The sequence below is a fragment of the Dipteris shenzhenensis genome, chromosome 8, assembly GCF_047967505.1.
Source record: "Dipteris shenzhenensis isolate YYH24624 ecotype China chromosome 8, Dip_SZ_1.0, whole genome shotgun sequence".
In the NCBI taxonomy this organism is placed as follows: domain Eukaryota; kingdom Viridiplantae; phylum Streptophyta; class Polypodiopsida; order Gleicheniales; family Dipteridaceae; genus Dipteris; species Dipteris shenzhenensis.
In genome coordinates this window covers 17,420,442-17,441,262 of record NC_141603.1, presented here as the reverse complement: position 1 = coordinate 17,441,262, position 20,821 = coordinate 17,420,442, and the positions used below count along the sequence as shown (strand labels likewise).

Below are 20,821 nucleotides of genomic sequence, written 5' to 3'. Positions count from 1 at the left end.
CTATTGCACCTAGGACCTAGACACGTGTGTGCACATCTTTATTAATAAAATAAGTCACATGCCCAAATTTGATGCCATCTAAAGCAGTGGCTCCAGCTCAACTAGTCCTATCTACTCAGATGATCCACCACTATAATAAATCGGTCGGTGTCCATCATAAATACAAATACATGTTACACCATTGGCATACAATATAATAATATTTTAATGTCTACTAATCACGGATTAGTGATTTCTCTTGTCATGACAGTAGGTACCTTGACACATACATTCCTCAAGTGCATTTCTTTGCACCTCTGTATTAAACAGAGTGCCTATAACTTTGTAAACCTGTCCGTGATGGCTGGACCTGTGTATGCTGAGAGAGAGAGAGAGAGAGAACCAAATATTGAAGTGACAAGACATTTTCAAGTCACCAATGAAATGAAAAAATAACCCAAAAGGAATGCATGATACTATATTCTGCCTGGTGCTAATAAACCTATCTGATAGTTTCCAATGATATCTTCCTCCCCTGTACTTGATGTCTGAAGCCACCCCAACTGTCTTCAAGTTTAACATCATGCGACTTACAGTATAAAGAAGACACACACTAGACAAATCAATTTGATCAACAATAAATTAAAAAGATACACAGTTTGACAAAGTGACTATCAAATTTTATATGTACCGTTCTATCGTTCTCCCTAACTTCAAGCTCTGACAGCCCAGTAATGCAATTGCAATCAGCATCCTCTGATTAATTCACAACTGTGCAATATACACTTTTCAATTAGACTATGGTACACAAATCAATAGTGGCTATGAATTTCACTGAGTATGCCATTCACATACAATGAGAGATATTAGGAGCTCATAGCCTTTTCTACTGTCTCTTTGAGTTGTCCACTTTTGTAAGCCTCTGCCAAAACACACAAACACAAAAACAAAATCTCTGTCAATGCGAAGGATATAGTTCAGCGAATTCCACAAACTGCTTTCAGTACACAGATATGCCCCATACAAAGAATGCAAATAAACAAAATCCAAAAAGACTAGGGATCCACTTGACAGAAATTAGCAACCAGAAGATTTTTGATCCCCCCCTCCTCTAAGGCCCGCCCCCTTCCAATGCTGCTAGCAGAAGATAGAATATATGCACAACTAAGATGACAGCAGAAGAATCAGTTGTATAATTGAGGGGAAAGACCCCTCACATACATTCAAACTTGCATCTCTGGATAACAGCAGATGAGGCACAAGCAAGTACAAAACTGAATTGCAAGGAAAACAAGAAACTGGAAAAACACATCCAAGAAGCGAGGGAGTAAGTAACTCACCTATAGTAATATCACAACCTCCAAAGAACTCCCCATTAATATACAGCTGGGGAAAAGTGGGCCAGCTGGAGTATATTTTCATACCGGAACGTACTGCATCATCCTCAAGGATATTAACCGTTTCATAGGGGACATTCAAGGAATTCAGTATTTGCACCACTGTATTTGAGAATCCACATTGAGGAAACAATTTTGTGCCCTTCATGAAAAGCACGACCTTGTTGGATGTAACATACTTGTCCAGTGTTCCCTTCAGTTCCGGTGTCAATGCTACAAGATGAAAACATAAAGAGAGTCTTGAAACATTTGATTGACAATCCCTTCTGAGTGACACCACAAATTGTCAACCAGAGTGTTTTCAACTGACAATCTTCATAATTTCCAAATAAGAACACAAAGGAAACTTAAAGTAGCTAGTCTTTTGGAAGAGAAATAGCTGTAGATTCCGAAAAAACACAATAAATACTTGATGACATTTCTTTTCAAGAAACCATTATAATGCAGTTGCAGCACAAGCTACTAACCAGACATTTTCTTTAACCTCAAAATTTCCAGTAGAGCCTATGCACCATTACCAGAAAAGACCAGAAGCCATCCCAAACAGAGAGAGGCTATCCAGCTTTAGTGTTTAGCCAAAATCTCCAGTAGAACCAGTGCCCGATACTAGGAAAAACCAGGAGACAATCTCAAACAGAGAGAGGCTCCAAGAAAGAGGGCGGTAGGGAGGACACTGAGGGAGAGGGAGGGGGATCAAAACAGACAAGATGCAAAACAAGATAAAACAAACTAGTTCGTTTACACAATTGCGATAATGCTAAATCCTTTAGCATGCCTTCAAAATTAAAGATACCCTAAACTTTCCAGCTGCCCACTTTGTTCTCACTTTCTACAGTCCTAAGCATCCTAGTCCTGCAATTATGAAAGTAAAATGACCATCGTTAAATACTGTCTGAACGTTCCTTCTCACTTAGATCACAAAGTATTCTATATGAACAAGTACACGGGACAAGCTACTTGATTATATATCTGCAATAATTCACCAAAGACATTCAAATTGAGATATACTTGAGGCTAGGGGTGCGGCACTACTAACTAGAATACGATATTCAATCCAAACAGCCTCCTTCTGTATAGCCTGCTGCGCGGGTCTGTGTGTGTGTGTGTGTGTGTGTGTGTGGGCTTTTTGTTGTCTTGAGTGGAGATATCCTGCAAGCACTAGGGCCTCTATTTCGTTTTTCCTGCTCCTCATACCTCGTCCCTTTCTGGCCCCTTTTCTTTTTATAGCTTTGTTGCCATCCTCTACGTTTTCTGTTGCTGCACTCTTTTCTGGCTTTGCTGTACTGCTTGTGATGTTTATTTGCAGCCAGGTGCTGCCTTAGTACTTACTTCTCTTCCTGCTACATGGCTACTACAAAGACCTATATGCACAAGAAACATAAGCACGATTCGGTCGGGTCAGGAAGACCCTGTTCATGCCTCTCTTAAGGCCCAGCTGGTGTTTGATGTTATGCACGAAGGTTTCGAAGATACACGCAAGGATTGGAAGGACTCTGCTCCAACTGTTGGGATTATGGTGGAGGTGGATGACATAGTTCATCCAGTGCATGAATATGCCAAGCACGCTGTGATTATTTTTTTCCAAGGACGTATGCCAGTTGCAGCACATGTGGGTAACTGGTTGACAAGAACACTAGTGGCTGTTTTGTTCGTAAGGTGCATTATGCAGCAAGGGGACTTTTTGAAGTTATAATGGTGGATGAACAACATAAACAAATGCTGTTGGAGCACTCCACTTTTCTATGGACAGCAGATGGTGCATGTCCTACCATGGTCGCGTACTAGGGATTATCAAGCTTTGATTTGACATCGTTGTCCGCTATGGGTGGAGGTTGTTGATTTTCCTTAATGTTGGCTTCACTCTTGCCAAAAAGCGCAGCCTCTTTGGGCAAGGTGGTGTGTCCACCAAGGCCGAATGGAAATTCCAATAGGTTTTGTATCTTGTGGGATACAGATAACCCCACTCCTGAATCTTACTCTGTTACAGTAAATAATGCTGCTATGGGGAGTGCTTATTATAAGCTCAAATCGCGATTATTCGCAGGAGCATGCTTTGAATGCAAAAAATTTGGGCACATGGCTTCACAATGCCCATTGGTCTTACATAAGATGTCTCCGGATGCTATGCCTACTCAGATGCAAAATAAGGATGCCAATGGATCTTCAGTGGTAAAAATAAAGGCAATAAGCCAACAATTGCAGCCCCGGATAAGGGAAAGCTCAGATTGTCTCAAATGGAAATGCTTATGCTTCGATCCCCTCCACTTCTCAGTCCGAAGTCAGGGAAAATTTTTCAAATGAAGCCTTGCAGACTTCAAGGAAAATTGCATCCACTAAAAGACCTCAACCTCCTCGCACATGGAATGGTGCATCTTCCAGTGGGCATACTCTTGAAGAGAATTCAGGAATTGACATCACATGGGCTGCAACAATGATGGGATATCTCAAGGTGTATGCCCCAGGCACACCTTGGGTTCTATGTGTGTGTGCTAGAGGCACAGTTAGGTGCCCATAAGCACTGTTAGGTGGTGGTAGATGCCACATAGGATGATTGAGAGATTCTAGGAGCTGATTGAGGAGATGATTGAGGAGATGATTGTGGAGCTTGGTGGCTCATGTAAAGGTGCCTACATATGGACCTCACCTTTCTTCATTCCATAAGCAAGTAAGCATTCTCATTTCGTGTTCAGCTTCATGCTTTCCTTTCACTTCTTCAACATGGTATCAGAGCACTATGATCCTCCTTGAGCCCATTTATGCCATGTCATCATCATCTTCTTCTTCTTCTTCTTCACCTTCCTCTCCATTTTGCCCCTTTCTGCCCAACCACTTGGAGGGCTGAGTTCTCTACCTACAAGCAACCATTCCCAGGGTCCTTCTGGCTGGAGAGACCCTTCATATGGGCGACCTTCCACGTCAGAGGAATAAGACAATGGTGCCCACCAATACGACTTGCTGGAGCAGCCATTCCGAAATTCCTCTGAGCCACACGCTTGCACAACAGCATGAGCTAGCCTCTGTCCAGATTTGAAGTGAAATGGTCCACCAAGGAGGGAGAAACAGACGAAAAACCAGTCGACATTCAAGCTGCTGGCTATGGCGACGTGACGCGGCATTTCGCCTCTCTTCTTCAGTGGCTCTTCTCTGGTATACCAGCTTTATTTCTACCTAGAAAGCCCTCTTTTCTTTGCTTTGAAGAGTGAGATACAAGCCCTCCAAGATCAGGCCTCTGTTTTGGACAGTTTTGACAATGCTGTGAGTTTGGTGCTACATTAGACGCTACTTTGGGATTTCTGATGTTTTAAAGTGTTGAATAGCATCAATACAATTGTGGCTACAACTTTCCTTTAGGTTGCTATACCTGGATTTGCTTGGAATACTTTCATTTAGCCACCTCTATGAAGCATACAAGTTGAAGTGTCATTTCCATTATGATTTTTAGTATGGAATTTGGTTACAAGTCTTTGCTACACTAAATGCTTGTACTTTGAAGCTCTTCAACTCAAGAGAGTAGACACTGCCCATTTTGGGTTAGACCCTCTCATGGCTACCTTCTTGAATATTGATAAGTTCAATGGTAAAGGCTTTCACACATGGCAGATGAAAGTTAAGTTTGCATTGATGAGGGAAAACCTCTGGGGGCTTGTCAAACCTGCTTCAACTTCTTCTTCAATAGCCTCTAATGCTGGAGAATCCTCAGCTCCTACACGCCCGCCACGAGATCCTGCTAGAGAGGAGAAAGCCTATGGCATTATTGCTCTTGGCTTAGGAGATGACTATATTCATCACATTTCTGATTTGGAGTCTCCTTCTGAAGCTTGGCAGAAGCTTGATATTATTTTTGGTGCTAGCTCTCACATCTCAAAATTGTCACTTAAGATTGCTTTCTTTGAATTGAAGATGGCTAGTGGCACTCCCTTGGCTGCCCATGTCAATCACATGCGGAGTCTCATGACTCAACTTGCTTCTATAAACTCTCCAATCACTACAGATGATGCAATGGCAGTATTGCTCAAAAGTATGCTTGAAGATTATGATCATGTTGTCACCACTTTGAAAAATCTTCCTAATCCTACTCTTGAAGGTCTTATTACTGCTCTTCAAGAAGAAGAAAGGCACAAGGAACTCCGAAGAGGCAATGACACAGCCTATGCCATAAAAACTCAAATGGGCAAGTTTCAACCTTGCAAACATTGTGGGAAGACTAATCACCTCTCAAAAGATTGCTTCAAGATCAATCCTTGTAAATATTGTGGCAAAAACAATCACCATGAAAAGTTTTGTAAGGCCAAAAAGGAAGCAACTACAAAACCAGAAACTACCAATTTACTTTCAGTTGATGTGCCTCCACAAGATGAGGCCTCCTATGATGATTATGCTTTTTGAACCATCTCCATATATGCTCCAGATCTCTCTTTTATGTTGAGTCAAGGTACTCTTCCTGGATAGTCCTCCAAAATGAATGAAATAAACTATTGTGTTCTTTGTAAACACCTCTGGTCACCATATGATGTAGGCCATGTGTATGTGTTTTGCTCCATGGTACCTCCTGCAGACATTGTGTGCATGTACATGCAGGGGAGATAACCATTGGAAGGTCTTATGTATCCCTTTGTTTACTTCACACCCTTGGGAACCCTTGCTAGCATGAGATCCTAGCCATAGATTTATCCTTGACCACCATGAGATGGCATGAGAAACTATGAGACTAGATGTATCCTTGACATAGCCTGAGGCATTCCCTTGAGGGGGGGTTTGATGGGATATCTCAAGGTGTATGCCCCAGGCACACCTTGGGTTCTATGTGTGTGTGCTAGAGGCACAGTTAGGTGCCCATAAGCACTGTTAGGTGGTGGTAGATGCCACATAGGATGATTGAGAGATTCTAGGAGCTGATTGAGGAGATGATTGAGGAGATGATTGTGGAGCTTGGTGGCTCATGTAGAGGTGCCTACATATGGACCTCACCTTTCTTCATTCCATAAGCAAGTAAGCATTCTCATTTCGTGTTCAGCTTCATGCTTTCCTTTCACTTCTTCAACATAGGATGATTGAGAGATTCTAGGTGCTGATTGAGGAGATGATTGAGGAGATGATTGTGGAGCTTGGTGGCTCATGTAGAGATGCCTACATATGGACCTCAAGCCATACTCTTTTCCCTGAAGCAGAAAATGCTGGTTTGCTGTCTTCTCACAGGCTGTTGTGTCACCTCAGGGTAGAGGCCCAGATCCTAAGGTGGATACGCAGACTTGATATTCTTTTGCCATCAGCTATACATAACTATAAACATGCTGTCACGAATCAAATGTTTGACACTTAATGTACATGGTTTATGTGACGTAGGGAAATGGAAACTCATATGGATGTATCTCAATCAATTGCAGCTAGATATCGTGGCTTTACAGCAACACAATCAGCATATGTATGCGGGACGCCAAGGTCATTTTGCTGGGTATGATATCTTTTATGCGGGACGGCACTCTTTTTCGGGTGTAGTCCACTTGGAGAAGCATGATGATCAGCCAGCTGTTGCTCCAAATGATAATCAAGGAAGATGGATTATTATACAATGTCTTATCCAGGAGAAATATTTGAATTTGCCTCAGTCTATGCACCCCAATCCTTTGGCAGTAGAAGTTTGATTTGGGATGCTATGCAAAGCTATCCCTGAAGACATCATGCCTTCATTTGTGGAGACTTCAATAATGCCCCTCAGCAAGCGGAGAATACTTCTGTAATACTCATATGTTGGCTTCTAAGAAACACAGTTGGTCGCAATTATTGCTTCATCTTGGTCTTGTTGATCTATGGAAGGAATTACAGCCCATATTGCCAGGCTATACTTTCCAACATAATTTATCGGGCTCACCTGGATCATTGGTATAGAGTGGATCCACAACACTATGATAATCTCACTTGAAAAATATGGGTTGATTATGCTTTTACGCATTCAGATCATGCCCCTTTATGGTTGAGGATATCTCTTCATGAAATGCCAAATGACAGGTTGTCACAAAGAAGGCTTCTTATTGTGAATAATAGTTATTTAGAGCATGATGCGTATAAAGCAATGGTTTGTGATGCCATTAAGCCTCCTTCACATCTGAGCCATATTGATATTGATTATGCATGGGATGCCTTTGTTGCTAGAATGCAAGCAGTCTTTTGTGATTATGGAAAGACCTATATGAAGAAACAATTGCTCAGGCCAAAAACACCTGCCAAACATTGACTGAGCTTAGTCAATTTCGGGCTTTGCCTTGAGAAGAAAACATGCTTTTATGCTAGGCTAAACATTATTTGCAGTCTAATGATCATAGAAAAATTACTAAATGTGATACAAGAGCAACACAGAGGGTATTTCTAGATAAAGGTTCCTCAAAACAGTTTTTCAAAAGCCTCCATTACACGAGGCAGTCTGCAAGTATTTGCCGAGTACTTATGCTGGGGGGTTGTTGGACTTCATCTCGATCACAACTTGCTACTGCTTGTGTCATTCACTTTCCTCGGCAGTTTGGGCATGCACATCTCCCTTCGCAGAAAGTTTTGTCTGCGAAGGCGATAGCTTTTGTAGCATGTCTCTCCTATTGTTTCTCCTACACAGGCTTTCCGGAGGAATCTTTTACCGAAAGGGAGTTATCTGATGCAATAAAATCTTGTGGCAGATAGAAGTCTCTAGTCTCACTGTTAAAATTTTCCTCGCATATTGGGATATCCTCAAGTCTACTTTGCTGCATATGGTCAATTGTGATTGGCAACAACAACAAATGCCGGATTCATGGAAGAAAGGGCTTTTCAGCCTCTTCCAAAGAAGCCAATATGTGAATCTTTGGTTGATTGGCATTCTATTACTCTTATGCTAGTAATCTATAAGAATGGTGGTTGATCGCATCAAAGAATACTTACATGATGGTCCCCGTCCTGCACAATATGGATTTGTTCCTCATAGGCATATTGAAGAGACATGGTAGCTAGCTAGGAACGGAATGGAAATATGGAAATATGCAAAATGAAAAGGAAGGAAAGTACAAGTGCAAGGCAATAACCAAAATACTCACAATGTGTTGATAGCTTGATGTTGACTGTTGTGATAGACAATAGACAAGTACAACACTATATAGTGTGACACTAGACTCTAGAAAGTCACAATGTCTATGGGATATCTCCCAATATGACACGTGGCACATCTAGGACTCACTAGACTATAAAACACCACCTAGAACACACATTTTTTACTCACTTTGGCTTCATATTCCAACACCCCCCCATAAAGGCAAGGTGAGAGACTACTCGAACGGAACCAATAACAAAACATGACAATGACGGTCATCAAAACTATGCATGCCGATCTAGAACTAGACATGGCTCCCACACAATCTCAGGGGCAAGTGAGCATGGCTCAAAGACTAGTGCGCATAACATAGAAAGCTCATCTAGCATGGCTCAGAGGCTCATCATGCATGGATGCACGATCAACTCAGAGGTCTAGGAGACCAATGCACCAACATCTTGGAACTCTCAAGCCAGGCCTGATAAACAAATAGACCTATCAATGCCAATACATGGCTCCCATAGTACATCCCCCCTTGGCTTCATAACAGAACATATTAGGAAGCCACACACCAAAATAGGAAAACCAATACATCTTTTTAGGAGGACTATCCAAGACAGAGGACCTTTAGACTCAATGACAACCAGACACTCACTTACATATCATTTTAGGGGGGCTACCCAGGGTAGAGGACCCCAAAATACATCAAGCTATATCAAATAGACCTATCAATGCCAGTACATGGCTCCCATAGTACATCCCCCCTTGGCTTCATAACAGGACATGTTAGAAAGCCACACACCAAAAGAGGAAAACCAATACATCTTTTTAGGAGGACTATCCAAGGCAGAGGACCTTTAGACTCAATGACAACCAAACACTCAGTTACATATCATTTTAGGGGGACTACCCAGGGTAGAGGACCCCAAAATACATCAAGCCGTAGGAATAATAAAAATAGATCTCTTAGGAGTAAGAGAACACTTTTTCATGCAATTAAGAAATCAAGAAACAATGACACTCTTTGATGAGATCTGAGTGCCCCTTGTCCTCCAAGTAGCCACTGCACATGTGTGCACATCCCTGTGAGTCGATGAAGCACTAGGCATGGATGCCCCAAAATATGTATCGGTGAAGTTCATGGGGTAGCTACATGGAGCGGTCATGGCATGACTCTCAAAATAGAAGATGGAGAGTCACCAAAAAGTCGATGTAGAGGCTCGAGGTGCCACAAGGACTAGTAGAGTCACTCAATATGCAAGCCTAGCACCACGAGCAATCAGAGAAGTAATCGGAGAAGCCGGAAAGTAACCGTATCTCACATCAAGATCATTTTTCTTTATCTTCTTGCTGCAAATTAGTGTGGAGTCTACACACCGTTATAGAAGGCGGATGAGGTGTGCAATGTGGCGGCTCGAATGGCGAGAAGATAGAGCTTCATGGGCAACAGGAGAAGCGTGAGCAACAAGAGCAGCAGTGTGGGCAGCTAGAAGCAACGTGCGCAGCTAGATGGCGGACAGAGAGGATAGCTACGTGGACAGCAAGAGAAGCTGCGTGGGCAGTTATAGCTTAGCTTCATGGGCACCAACTAGAGCAGCAAAAGACGGAGGTGAAGATGAAGATAGTGACAGTAGGCTGGAAACTATAATCCTGAGAACTCAAGAACAAAATCCGCGCGCAGGAATAATTTTCGTCACTTTTTGCAGGAGCTATATTTTTTCATAGAAAACTCAGATTGCGATGATGTAAAACGAAAATTGTAGTACTCAAGGTCCTCTACAACTTTCATGAAGACACAAAGTTGTGATTCTGCTTCCAAATCCAAATAGAAGCATCAAATCGTCCACAGGTCACAGAGAGAGCAACAGGAACATCACCACTCTAGGACGTCTTTGTAGCTAAGGAAGGAGAAGAGCTCACCAAGGGAAGGGAAGAGAGGTGGCAGAATCTCAAGTTGGAGAAGACAACGTTGGAGAAGAATCCCAATGGTTGATGAAGCTTTCAATGGAAAATGTTGTTAGATGATTTCATGGATGTATTCCCTGCTCAACTGCCGGAAGGTTTACCTCCAGAACAAGCAGTAGATCATCACATAGACTTAGTACCTGGGGCTCAACCTATTAGTGTTCCACCTTATAGGATGAGCCAGCTTGAGGAGGATGAGTTAGCTTCACAGCTACAGGATTATTTAAATATGGGTTATATTCGCCCAAGTAAATCACCTTGGGGAGCACCTGTCCTCTTAAGAAAGAAGAAAGATTCCACATGGAGAATGTGTATAGATTATAAACGATTGAATAAAGTGACAATTAAGAATCGATACCCTCTACCTCGTTCCGATGATCTAATAGACCGTTTGGCCGGAGCGAAGTATTTCACTAAGAACGATTTGCGTACAGGTTATCACCAAATCCGTATCTATGCCAAACACATAGATCAAATTGCATTCCGAACTAGGTATGGCCACTACGAGTTTCTTGTATTACCTTTTGGTTTGACCAATGCTCCTGCCACCTTCCAGCAAATGATGAACGATTTGTTCCGAGATTTTCTGGGCAAATTCGTTGTAGTGTTCTTAGATGACATCTTGGTATATAGCCGAACGCTAGAGGATTACATAGGACACCTCCGGATTGTCTTAGTTATAAATGTGACTTCTTTATGAAGGAGATCATTTACTTAGGACACAAGATTTCTTCTGAAGGTATTAGCATTGATCTGGATCGTATCCAGAAGGTTTTAGACTGGCCTATCCCTCAGACTGTGAAACAACTTCGTTCTTTCCTAGGATTTACGGTATTTCTACAGAAGTCTGTGCGTGATTATTCACACATCACGGCACCCTGACAAACATATTGAAAGGTCGTGGACGCAGGTCTACCCAACCGATCTCTTGGAATGATGCATTGAACAAGGCTTTTGAAACCTTGAAGTTTTCTATCAAGGAAGCACCCGTTCTTGCATTCCCCGATCCTACCCGGCCTTATGTTTTAGAGGCCGATGCGAGTGATTTTGCGATTGGGGCAGCTTTATTCCAAGAGGGAAGACCAAGAAGCTAGACGACACCCAATATCGTTGGCCCACACTAGAAAAAGAACTCTATGCAGTCGTGTATGCCCTGAAGGTTTGGAGACACTACTTGTATGGTTCGAAGTTTCTTGTATTGACCGATCATCAGTCAATCAAGTATGTGTGTGATGGGTCTGAATTGAGGGGACGGAAAGCTAGATGGGCAGAATTAATGCAAGATTTTGATTTTGAAATACGTTATCGCAAGGGTTCCTTGAATAGTGTGGCGGATGCCTTAAGTCGAGTCAAGTTTGTAAATGCTATGTCATTTACGAAAATATGCTCAGACCTATTTCATTCCTTGAGAGGGCTTTGCGCAACTGATAGTCATTTCAGTTCTTATTGGCAGAAAGTCCAGGATGGGAGCTCCATGGTTGACCAGGACTGAGGGAGTGTGTCCCCTACGGTACAGGCGGCGGGAGGTCAGTGGATGATTAGGAACGGCTTGCTGTTCCGGAATGGAAAGATTTGTGTGCCAGATGTTCTAGAACTTCGATCCAAGATTCTCTGGGAGTGTCATGATGCTCCTAGTGTTGGACATCCGGGTATACATCGGACTCTGTCTCTTGTGAAGCATACCTTTTATTGGCCTAAGATGCGTGCATTTATTGAAAACTATGTGGTTGGTTGCTAGGTTTGTCAGGTTACTAAGATAGAACGCCTTAGAAGCGCGGGTTTATTACAGCCATTGCAAATTCTAGGTCATAAATAGGAAAGTATTTCCATGGATTTTATTTCTGGTTTGCCACAAACGCGCAAGGGTCATGACTCCATTTGGGTCATAGTCGACCGTCTGACAAAAATGGCTAGATTCTTACCTACTAGAACAACTATTTCAGCTGTTCAGCTGGCTCACGAGTTTGTGGACCACTTGTTTAAGCTGTATGGTTTGCCCTCTGACATAGTCAGTGACAGGGACTCGAAGTTTACAAGTAACTTTTGGACACTTGTTTTTGAGAAGTTAGAAACTACTCTAAGTATGAGTTCCTCAGATCATGCACAATCCGATGGCAGTACAGACAAGGTCAACCAATTGGTTGAAGATATGCTTCAGGCATATGTTTCTAAGAGACAGTCTTCATGGGAAGATTATCTACCTATGATAGAATTTGCTTATAAAAGTGCAAAGCATTCGAGTACTGGTTACAGTCCTTTTATGCTTATGTACGGGTTTCAACCTAAGTCCCCAGTTATGGTTGAGTTAAAGAGAATCCAAAATGATGCGGCAAAGATCTTCTTGCAAGACATGTAGGAAATGTTGCAGTTTGCCAAGGAGTCTATTAAAAGTGCCCAAGATCGGGACAGATTTTATGCTAATAGACATCGTTCACCTAGAGAGTTCTCTGAAGGAACGATGGTATATTTGCGAATTCCGAAGGAATCCAAGAGCCTAAGTACTCGTTTGGTTCCGAAGTTATCCCCAGATACTGTGGTCCGTTCAAGGTCATTAAAAGAATTGGACCAGTTGCATATAGACTAGAATTTCCTCCTGAGTACATCCAGTCTTTCATGTCAGTAGATTGAAAGAAGTATTGGGTGCGAATGATCAACTTGTTTCTCCTCAAGAAATAATAGAAGTTACAGATTTGACTTTTATTCCACACGAACCTGAGTGTACTCTTGAATTTCGTGAAAGACAGATTCGTAATAGAACTATCACGGAATAGAAGATCAAGTGGAAGGATCGCGTTCAGGAGGATGCAACATGGGAGACATTACAGAACCTCCAGAGGACATTCCCGGGTTTTTTAGCGAACTCACGAGTGAGTTCTTAGAGGAGGGGGAGTATGTCATGTGCACAGATTGGTATCCGACATGTACTGGGTACACAAGACTAGCTCAGGTAGCTTGGGGAGGCTTAGAGCTAAGCAGGCTTGATTCTCGGGTTGAGTGGCAAGGGTACGAACCAGTTAGAGGTCTTTGCTATTTTTGGCGCTTGGGGCCCGACTCTATAAAAGGGGCCCAGAGGTTCAGTTCTCAGGGAGCCGATGGGAGCAAGTCTCGTTCCCAGGTGCTAGGTCTGATCCTGGATTGAGTCGCGGACGCACGCCTGCATCATAGCGTAGCCCAAGGCCCAGCAGCAGATCCCAGGCTTCACAGCGCCACCTGGTGGTATGGGACACCAGGCTGGTTAGGATCTGGTTGGGAGTTCGTGCCAGTAGCTCAGCTCGTGGCTCGGAGGGGACATCTCCTGATTCGGGATCACATCCCGTAGATGTCATGGTTGGGTGGTGAGCAGCCTACTCAGTTTCCTCACATTGGTGTGTTCTTGTGTTTGCTTGCAGATCAGAGGTTTCAGGAGTGCTGGGGACGTGTCAGATCTGCTGAAAACGAGGATGTCATCGAGGTAAACGATGACGAACTTATCAAGGAAAGGCCTGAAGATGTCATTCATTAGTGTCATGAATGTGGCCGGGGCATTGTTTAACCCAAAAGGCATGACCAAACATTCACTTTGTTCGAAAAGCTGTCTTGTACTCATCACCTTCTCGTATGCGGATTTGATGATAACCTAAACGAAGATCAATCTTTGAAAATTGTGTTGCGTGTAAAAGTTGATCGAAGAGGTCATCAATGCGAGGCAATGGATACTTGTTTTTTATAATGAGCTTGTTGAGGGCTCGATAGTCGATGCAGAGGCGCATTGACTTATTCTTTTTTTCCACAAGTAGTACAGGAGATCCGAAAGGACTACGACTGGGCCGAATGTGACCTTTGTCGAGTAGTTCGGTCACCTATATTTGGATTTCTTCATTTTGAGTGTAAGAAACCCGATAAGGAGGTTTCAACGGTGGATTACTGCAAGGAATAAGTTCGATTGGGTGATCCACTGGTCGTCGAGGTAGTGACTGCTTTGGCAAATCTTGTGGAAAAGTATCCAGATATGGCTGGAAAAAAGGTTGGTTGAGCTACTAAGAGGATCCTTTGTCGGTGTCTCCTCTACTGCCCTAACCAACAAAAGTGAAATCTTTACTTAACGTTTACGAACCCACTTCTTTACTTGTAGGGCAGAGGCAACTGGAGTTGAAGGAGAGTCCTTAGAACCAATTAGCTCAATAAGTTTTCCCTGGTGGACAAATTGGATAGTATGGCTGCGAAAACTAATTGATGGATCATAGTCGTAGAGCCACTGTTGTCCGAGTATGACATCATACTAAGAAAGAGGCATGATGTCGAAGTTCAACTTGTCCGTATAATGTTGGATGCGAAAGGACAGGTTTTTGATCCTGGTGTTGCACAAGAAGGTAGTTTCATTTGCGAGTTCAATCTAATAGTCCATGGGACTAGGACTGGTGGTCAACTGAAGTCTTTCGACCATAGAACTAGCTAGGAAAAATATGAGAGCAGCCACTGTCGATGAGGATAGTGACTTTTGTTCCTCAAATCGATCCTTGGACGCAAAGTACTTCAGTGGCCAGGAAAGGTTCGGGGTTGCTGGCAAGGCTCATGTGGATGGTATTTGCCATTCGAACAACTTTGCCTTTCTTGTCTTGTGCTGGGGTAGCATCCTCTGCTTGGGAAGTGCTAGGTTCCATATTGGAGTTTTGCTTTGGTCGCTTTGGACAATCGAACCATCCATGGTCGCCCGTGCAGATGGTACAAAGTCCTTTGTGCTGGAGTTGTTCTTCTTGTCAGAGGCCGCACCTTTATGTTGGTGATGACGGTCATGACTTTGTGAAGAGGAAGAGGCGCGATCCTTGGAGGAGTGCTGCTGCTAGGATCCAGAATACGATTTCGGAGACTTGTTGGGATCTTGAGATTGTCGTTGACCTTGATTATCCGAGTTTTTTCTGAACTTAGGGTTATCTTGAGGGCAAGCACCCTTGGCCATAGTAGAGTTCTGTGTTCTATTAGAACTCTATTTCCCTATGTTTTGAAAATCTGTAATACGCTCTACGTAAGCAATAACGCCAGCTGTGGTGGTGATGTTTGCTTTGAGGACAAAAGGGGAGCTCCTCCAAGAGAAGAGAGGGCAGCTTCTCTTTTCGGCCACCCTCTACCTCGTGGAGAAGCAAGGAGGAAGGAAAGGGCTAGGAAGGAAGGCTCTGATACCATATGAAGAGACATGGAAGCTAGCTAGGAACGGAATGGAAATATGGAAAGCATAATGAAAGGCAGAATGGAAAGGAAAGAAAATACAAGTGCAAGGCAATAACCAAAATACTCACAATGTATTGATAGCTTCATGTTGACTCTAGTGATAGACAATAGACAAGTACAACACTATATAGTGTGACACTAGACTCTAAAAAGTCACAATGTCTATGGGATATCTCCCAATATGACACGTGCACGTCTAGGACTCACTAGACTATAAAATACCACCTAGACCACCTACACACATTTTTGACTCACTTTGGCTTCATATTCCTTCCAACACATATCACTTATAATATTGCAAATGCCTACATTCAGATAGAATATGAAAAATACACGGAGCAGGATGTGCTATTATATACCTAGATGAATCCACGAACATTGCCAAACTCATCCTCTAAAAACACATGATGTGCTATTATATACCTAGATGAATCCAAGAACATTGCCAAACTCATCCTCTAAAAACACAACATAGTGCAGTTTCAATCTCATGATAGTCACTCACAAGGTTGAAAACCATAAACTCCATCATGCATAGCAAGGACTAGATACTATGACATCCCCACTGACGTCATCAGCGCCCAATAGTGGGTGTAGACCATAGTATAAAAATATGCTCTCACACATACAAATCCACACACCCACACATACTTGAGCATCCATTTATACAAAGTCTTTGTACTGAGTTTCTATTGGCACTCCGAAGGTGAAGGGCAGACTCAGCCATGACGAAGGCTAGCACTAAAGGAGAAGACTAATCAAAAGGTAGTCCAAAATCTCTTCAATCAAGCTACAACTGCTTGTGAAGTCTGAACGTTTTCATTTTAGTCTCTCCCCAACGAGCATCTAAATCTAAATCTAGCTGATAGGGCAACACACCATTTAAGATAGAAAGAATTATCACAATACCAACAGGCCGCAACTTGGATGAAAACTTCACAAGGTGAAATTTGCAGGTATGAACTGCTTACGGAGCACGTGTTCAAAACATTCCCAAGTTGACACACTTTTGCCGTGTGTGTACTCCAAAGTGTATGCATGAAGAGGTGTGTACCCCTTGTGAAGGGTTGTGCCTCACAGGAAGTGTCCCGTCGAAAGGGCATACCCTTCCACAAGTGTCCATTCATCAAACCATCCATAAGTCTAAGGTATAGAGAAAGGAATATGTCACAGATCGTGACACTCTCTGCAGCAATCTTTCTTTGATTGTCTGCAAACTCGTTACATAGATTACAATGTATACTTGTCATATAGTGAGATCTTATGCTGATGTAATTTTCAGCTCCCCATTCAAGGGAAGCTACTGTCTAATTAAAGCATCAAAATTTTCACCCAAAAAAAAGAATGTGTGTGTTTGTGCCATAGTAGGCCCAAAAGGCGTTTCGAGACATATCAGTTCTAAAACTTGCGTTTCGGGGCCCCAAAAAACCCCAATTTGCCCCGATTTTGGGAAATTTGGTGTCGCGTTGCATTTTTGCCGCCCATACGTCTCAAATTGCCACCCGTATGTCGCCGAAATCGACCTTCAGCCCATACAGTTTCCTTTAGCCCGTCTAGGTGCAGCACAGACATGAATCATGATTCATGATTCCATGTATCTTTCAATTTTGAAATATGACCAATGATGCTTGAATCTACAGTGATGTGTTGTTAATTTTCTGATTTAGAAGTTAATAATATGTTTCAAGCATCCAATTTCAAGTTCTAAGTGACATATCAAATGTCAGTGCACCATGTTTCATGAGCTTTTTTCAAGTGTTGGACTTCTGGTGGTAATAATCTAAAATGTTTTAATAGTTTTAAAAAATATATATATATTTAAATACCCTCTTATGCACTAAACGTTTTTAGAGACGTTTCGAAACCCCAAAACGTGTTTCGAAACTCCTCGCCTACTATGGCTTGTGTGTGTGTGTGGGGGGGGGGGGGGGGGGCAGGAGCTCAGCCTGTATCAGGGCAGCTCTTGGTGCACACCTTGAGCTGTAAGGAGAGCACAAGACTGTCAGGTTGGGAGCAGCAAGCAGAGCTCAACACCAGCTGTTTGCTGCAGGTGTATGTACACTGTTGGAGCTTGTTGTCTATGGATTTCTACATGTTATGAGATCTATAATTGGCTGTACATCTGCACATTCTTTATCTCTGCAGTCCTGAAAGTGTTATCTATCTATCTCTTCTTCTATCTGCACAAGTCTAGAAGCAAGTTCACTGAGTGTTGTACTCTGACAAATCTTCCGCATTAGATGGCTTGCTCTCTGTAGAGAAGGGGTAGAGGCAGATTTGCAGAAAGGGGAATAGACTAGCAGAAGGGGAGAGAGAGAGAGGGGAAGAAGGGAGGAGAAGGGGTAGGAGAGAGAGAAAATGAGGTAGGAAAAAGAGAGAGATTGAGAGGGAGTAGGGAAGAGAGAGAGAGAGAGTGAGTGAGCGTAGGCAGGAAGAAGGAAGGGAGAGTAGATAGGATTAGATGTCACATCAAAAAGTACTTAGTAAAGGGTGGATGGGGACTTACATAGTCCCTCCACATTTGTCACCTAATTTTCCACCTCGAAGATTGCTTCTATGAAGGAAATAGCGCCTATCCATGTGAGGGTTGTTCCACTTGTGGCAGCTGTAAGAACCAGCCGTGAAATTTTGACACACGCAAACTTTTGTTTTCCACCTCGAAGATTGTTGGAGCGAGGTGGAGAAAATGGCACTTGCTATTAAAATGGTCAACGGTGGGTTCCAAAATCTTTTCAACCCCCACGTTAACAAAGCCTCCCTCGAGTCCCTTTTTCTTCCATCTAGTCTTGGTCAAATTGAAGGCTTCTAAGCTTGGAGGTATGGCTATAATGAGCCGATCCCATTAGTTTTTATAATCCTATAGGGGAAGAAATGGCATGTTTGGTTAGGACTGGGGGTGGACCCTAAAACCCTTACGTATATATTCGACTTTTGGAATATAAATTCATTCCCCAAAACAGAAAGTTTCCAGCAACTCTCCTCTCACACATCGTTTTCCTTCACGAAAGTGCATTCTACATGCCTGCCTACATGAAAGTGCTCATCTTTGTCCTTGTGTCCTGGAGGTGTGAGATCTAGTGCATCCTGTCGTTGCGGCCTTGAACAATAGCATTCCTTTCAGCGATATGTGCTCCCTACAGCAGCGTGTGGCTGGGAGAGCCACCTACTTTCTCACTGCCTGAACAGCTCAAGTGGGCTGATGAATTCATGACAGATAGGTGCAAGCACCCTGCTCCTGATCGTACTACAGTTGCCAGAAAAGGCCTGAGCTGCAGCTAGCAAACCGTTCTGTAGTTGGACAAGGTGTAGAAGTGGGAGACTATTGTCAATTAAGATGCCCATGCCCCTGACTCTCATGCTCAAGGGCTAAGAATAACCCTCGCTGAGATGGAAGGGTGCTGCTCTAACCGTGTAGTGACAGCACTCGTCTTGAGCTCGTTGAGTTGCCGGGCCTCAAAAAGCACTCACTGCTTGGCCCATGCCTTAAAAGCCCTACAAACTCGTTGTTTTCCACCATGTCGCTCCCAGCTATTCCTCCAACCATTGTCTTGTGTGCTCTAGAATCAAGTCTTCCAAGCAACCCCTTATGTCCATAACTGCTTTTCATAATTCCCATGCCCCAATGTTCTAGAGGTCATACTTCTTTTGTGCACGGCAGCTCCTCCACAACAGAAGGCATGACCGTCCATCCTTGAACATTAAAATTCGTCTTGAAGAACGTTCACAGCTCGTTCCCAAATGGACCGCCAGCTGAAACGAACTCTGTATCCCAAAAAAAAGTATCGCAAGCGTTGGTAAACAAAGTTGCTCCTTTAATTTTGGACCCGCGAACCCGTTTTGTATCGGACAAAGTGGAAAAGAGGCAAAGGGACTCCTTTCTTGTGACATCAGAAAACAAAACACTGCTCTCTCTCTCTCTCTCTCTCTCTCTCTCTCTCTCTCTCTCTCTGCACTCTGCAAATTTGATTGACCCATAATTCCCCTTCAATGGGGACTAAAAGAGCATTTCACACACACACACACACACACACAGAGACATATAAACTCACCGCTCATGCCTCGGATACTGGATCTACAGACGAAGGCATGGCGCTCACGTTTCCACGAGGGGGTTTGTGAGCCAGAGATCTGGGGGGATGGGAAGCAGGTTCTGAGCGGAGAAGGGAAAAATGAAGACGATGAAAGCGACGAGGAAGGCGAGATGTCATGGCAAAGTGCAGAGGGAACTGCGAGATGCTGGGAAACAGCCATGCCGAAACTTTGGTTTCCCTTTCAAAGAATAGCATTAGCTTTATATTATATCTTTTCAAACAATACATATACTCCGAGGTACAAAGTTAAACTTCATTTTAATTTTTTTTTTTTGGCCTGCCATATGTGTTAGCCTAAATGAAGCCAACGGGCTTTTGAAGAAGCTCATTTTTCTCCGGGATCAGCACCCGTGGGCGAACGTCCAATCACGGGTACGTGGTAATTTTGTTTCATCCCACATTTTTAGCCCCCTCCTCCCTCTCTCTCTCTCTCTCTCTCTCTCATAGAGTCCCTCTCTTCCTTTCTCTCTCTTTCTTCCACCTCTCGGGGACGCCTATTGAATGATACATATCATTCATCTTGTTTCATCGCCTATTGAATGATACATATCATTCATCTTGTTTCATTTTAATTCGCACAACAATCATAAATACCAAAAATGTGAACTCAAATATTGTTATAAACTCATAAATACCCCTCTCGTATTCCAATTAATTAACCTCTCTTGCTTCCCCCCTTTTTTCGCAATTAACCTAATCTCTCGCAATTAATCTCCCCCCCCGCTCTCTTCTCCTTTCTCTCTCTCTCCCTCCGCCCCTTTCCTCCACTTCCTCTTCTCCTCTCCCCCCTCTCTTGCGTCCTCTCCTCCTTCCTCTCCACCTTCCCCTGAGCCCTCCACCTTCCTCTCCTGCTTCCGCTCCACCTTCCTCTCCTGCTTCCTCTCCACCCTCCCCTCTCCTCTCCTTCCCCCTCAACCCTCCCCCTCTCTCCCTCTCTCTGTCTCAATCCCCCCCTCATATACCCACACTGAGGGCGATTACGAAGCTTCTCGAATCAAGGGGGCCCACCCACACTTCTCGCAGCTTCATTAATCGATCACAGGCTGATTAATCTGATTCGCAACTTGATTAACCCCCTCCGTGCCTCGAAACAAATTAATTAATAGGCCCCAAAATCAATTTGGGGGTACCTA

The 20,821-nt window shown here is 43.3% G+C and overlaps 1 protein-coding gene across 2 annotated transcripts; it reads right to left on the bottom strand.

Moving 5' to 3' along the window:
* Nucleotides 1–448: 448 nt before the first annotated feature.
* On the bottom strand, nucleotides 449–19,890 carry LOC147899202 (uncharacterized). 2 transcript variants are annotated; one of them, XM_087378444.1, is made up of 4 exons: nucleotides 19,647–19,890; nucleotides 1,320–1,589; nucleotides 835–901; nucleotides 449–750 (listed from the first exon to the last, which is right to left on the bottom strand). In XM_087378444.1, exons 1-3 carry the CDS (start codon nucleotides 19,846–19,848, stop codon nucleotides 846–848), a joined length of 528 nt encoding a protein of 175 aa, XP_087234570.1. In that variant the 5' UTR covers nucleotides 19,849–19,890; the 3' UTR covers nucleotides 449–750; nucleotides 835–845. The 2 variants fall into 2 exon arrangements, with proteins under 2 accessions (XP_087234570.1, XP_087234569.1); XM_087378443.1 differs by having other exon boundaries at nucleotides 449–901.
* Nucleotides 19,891–20,821: the final 931 nt, after the last annotated feature.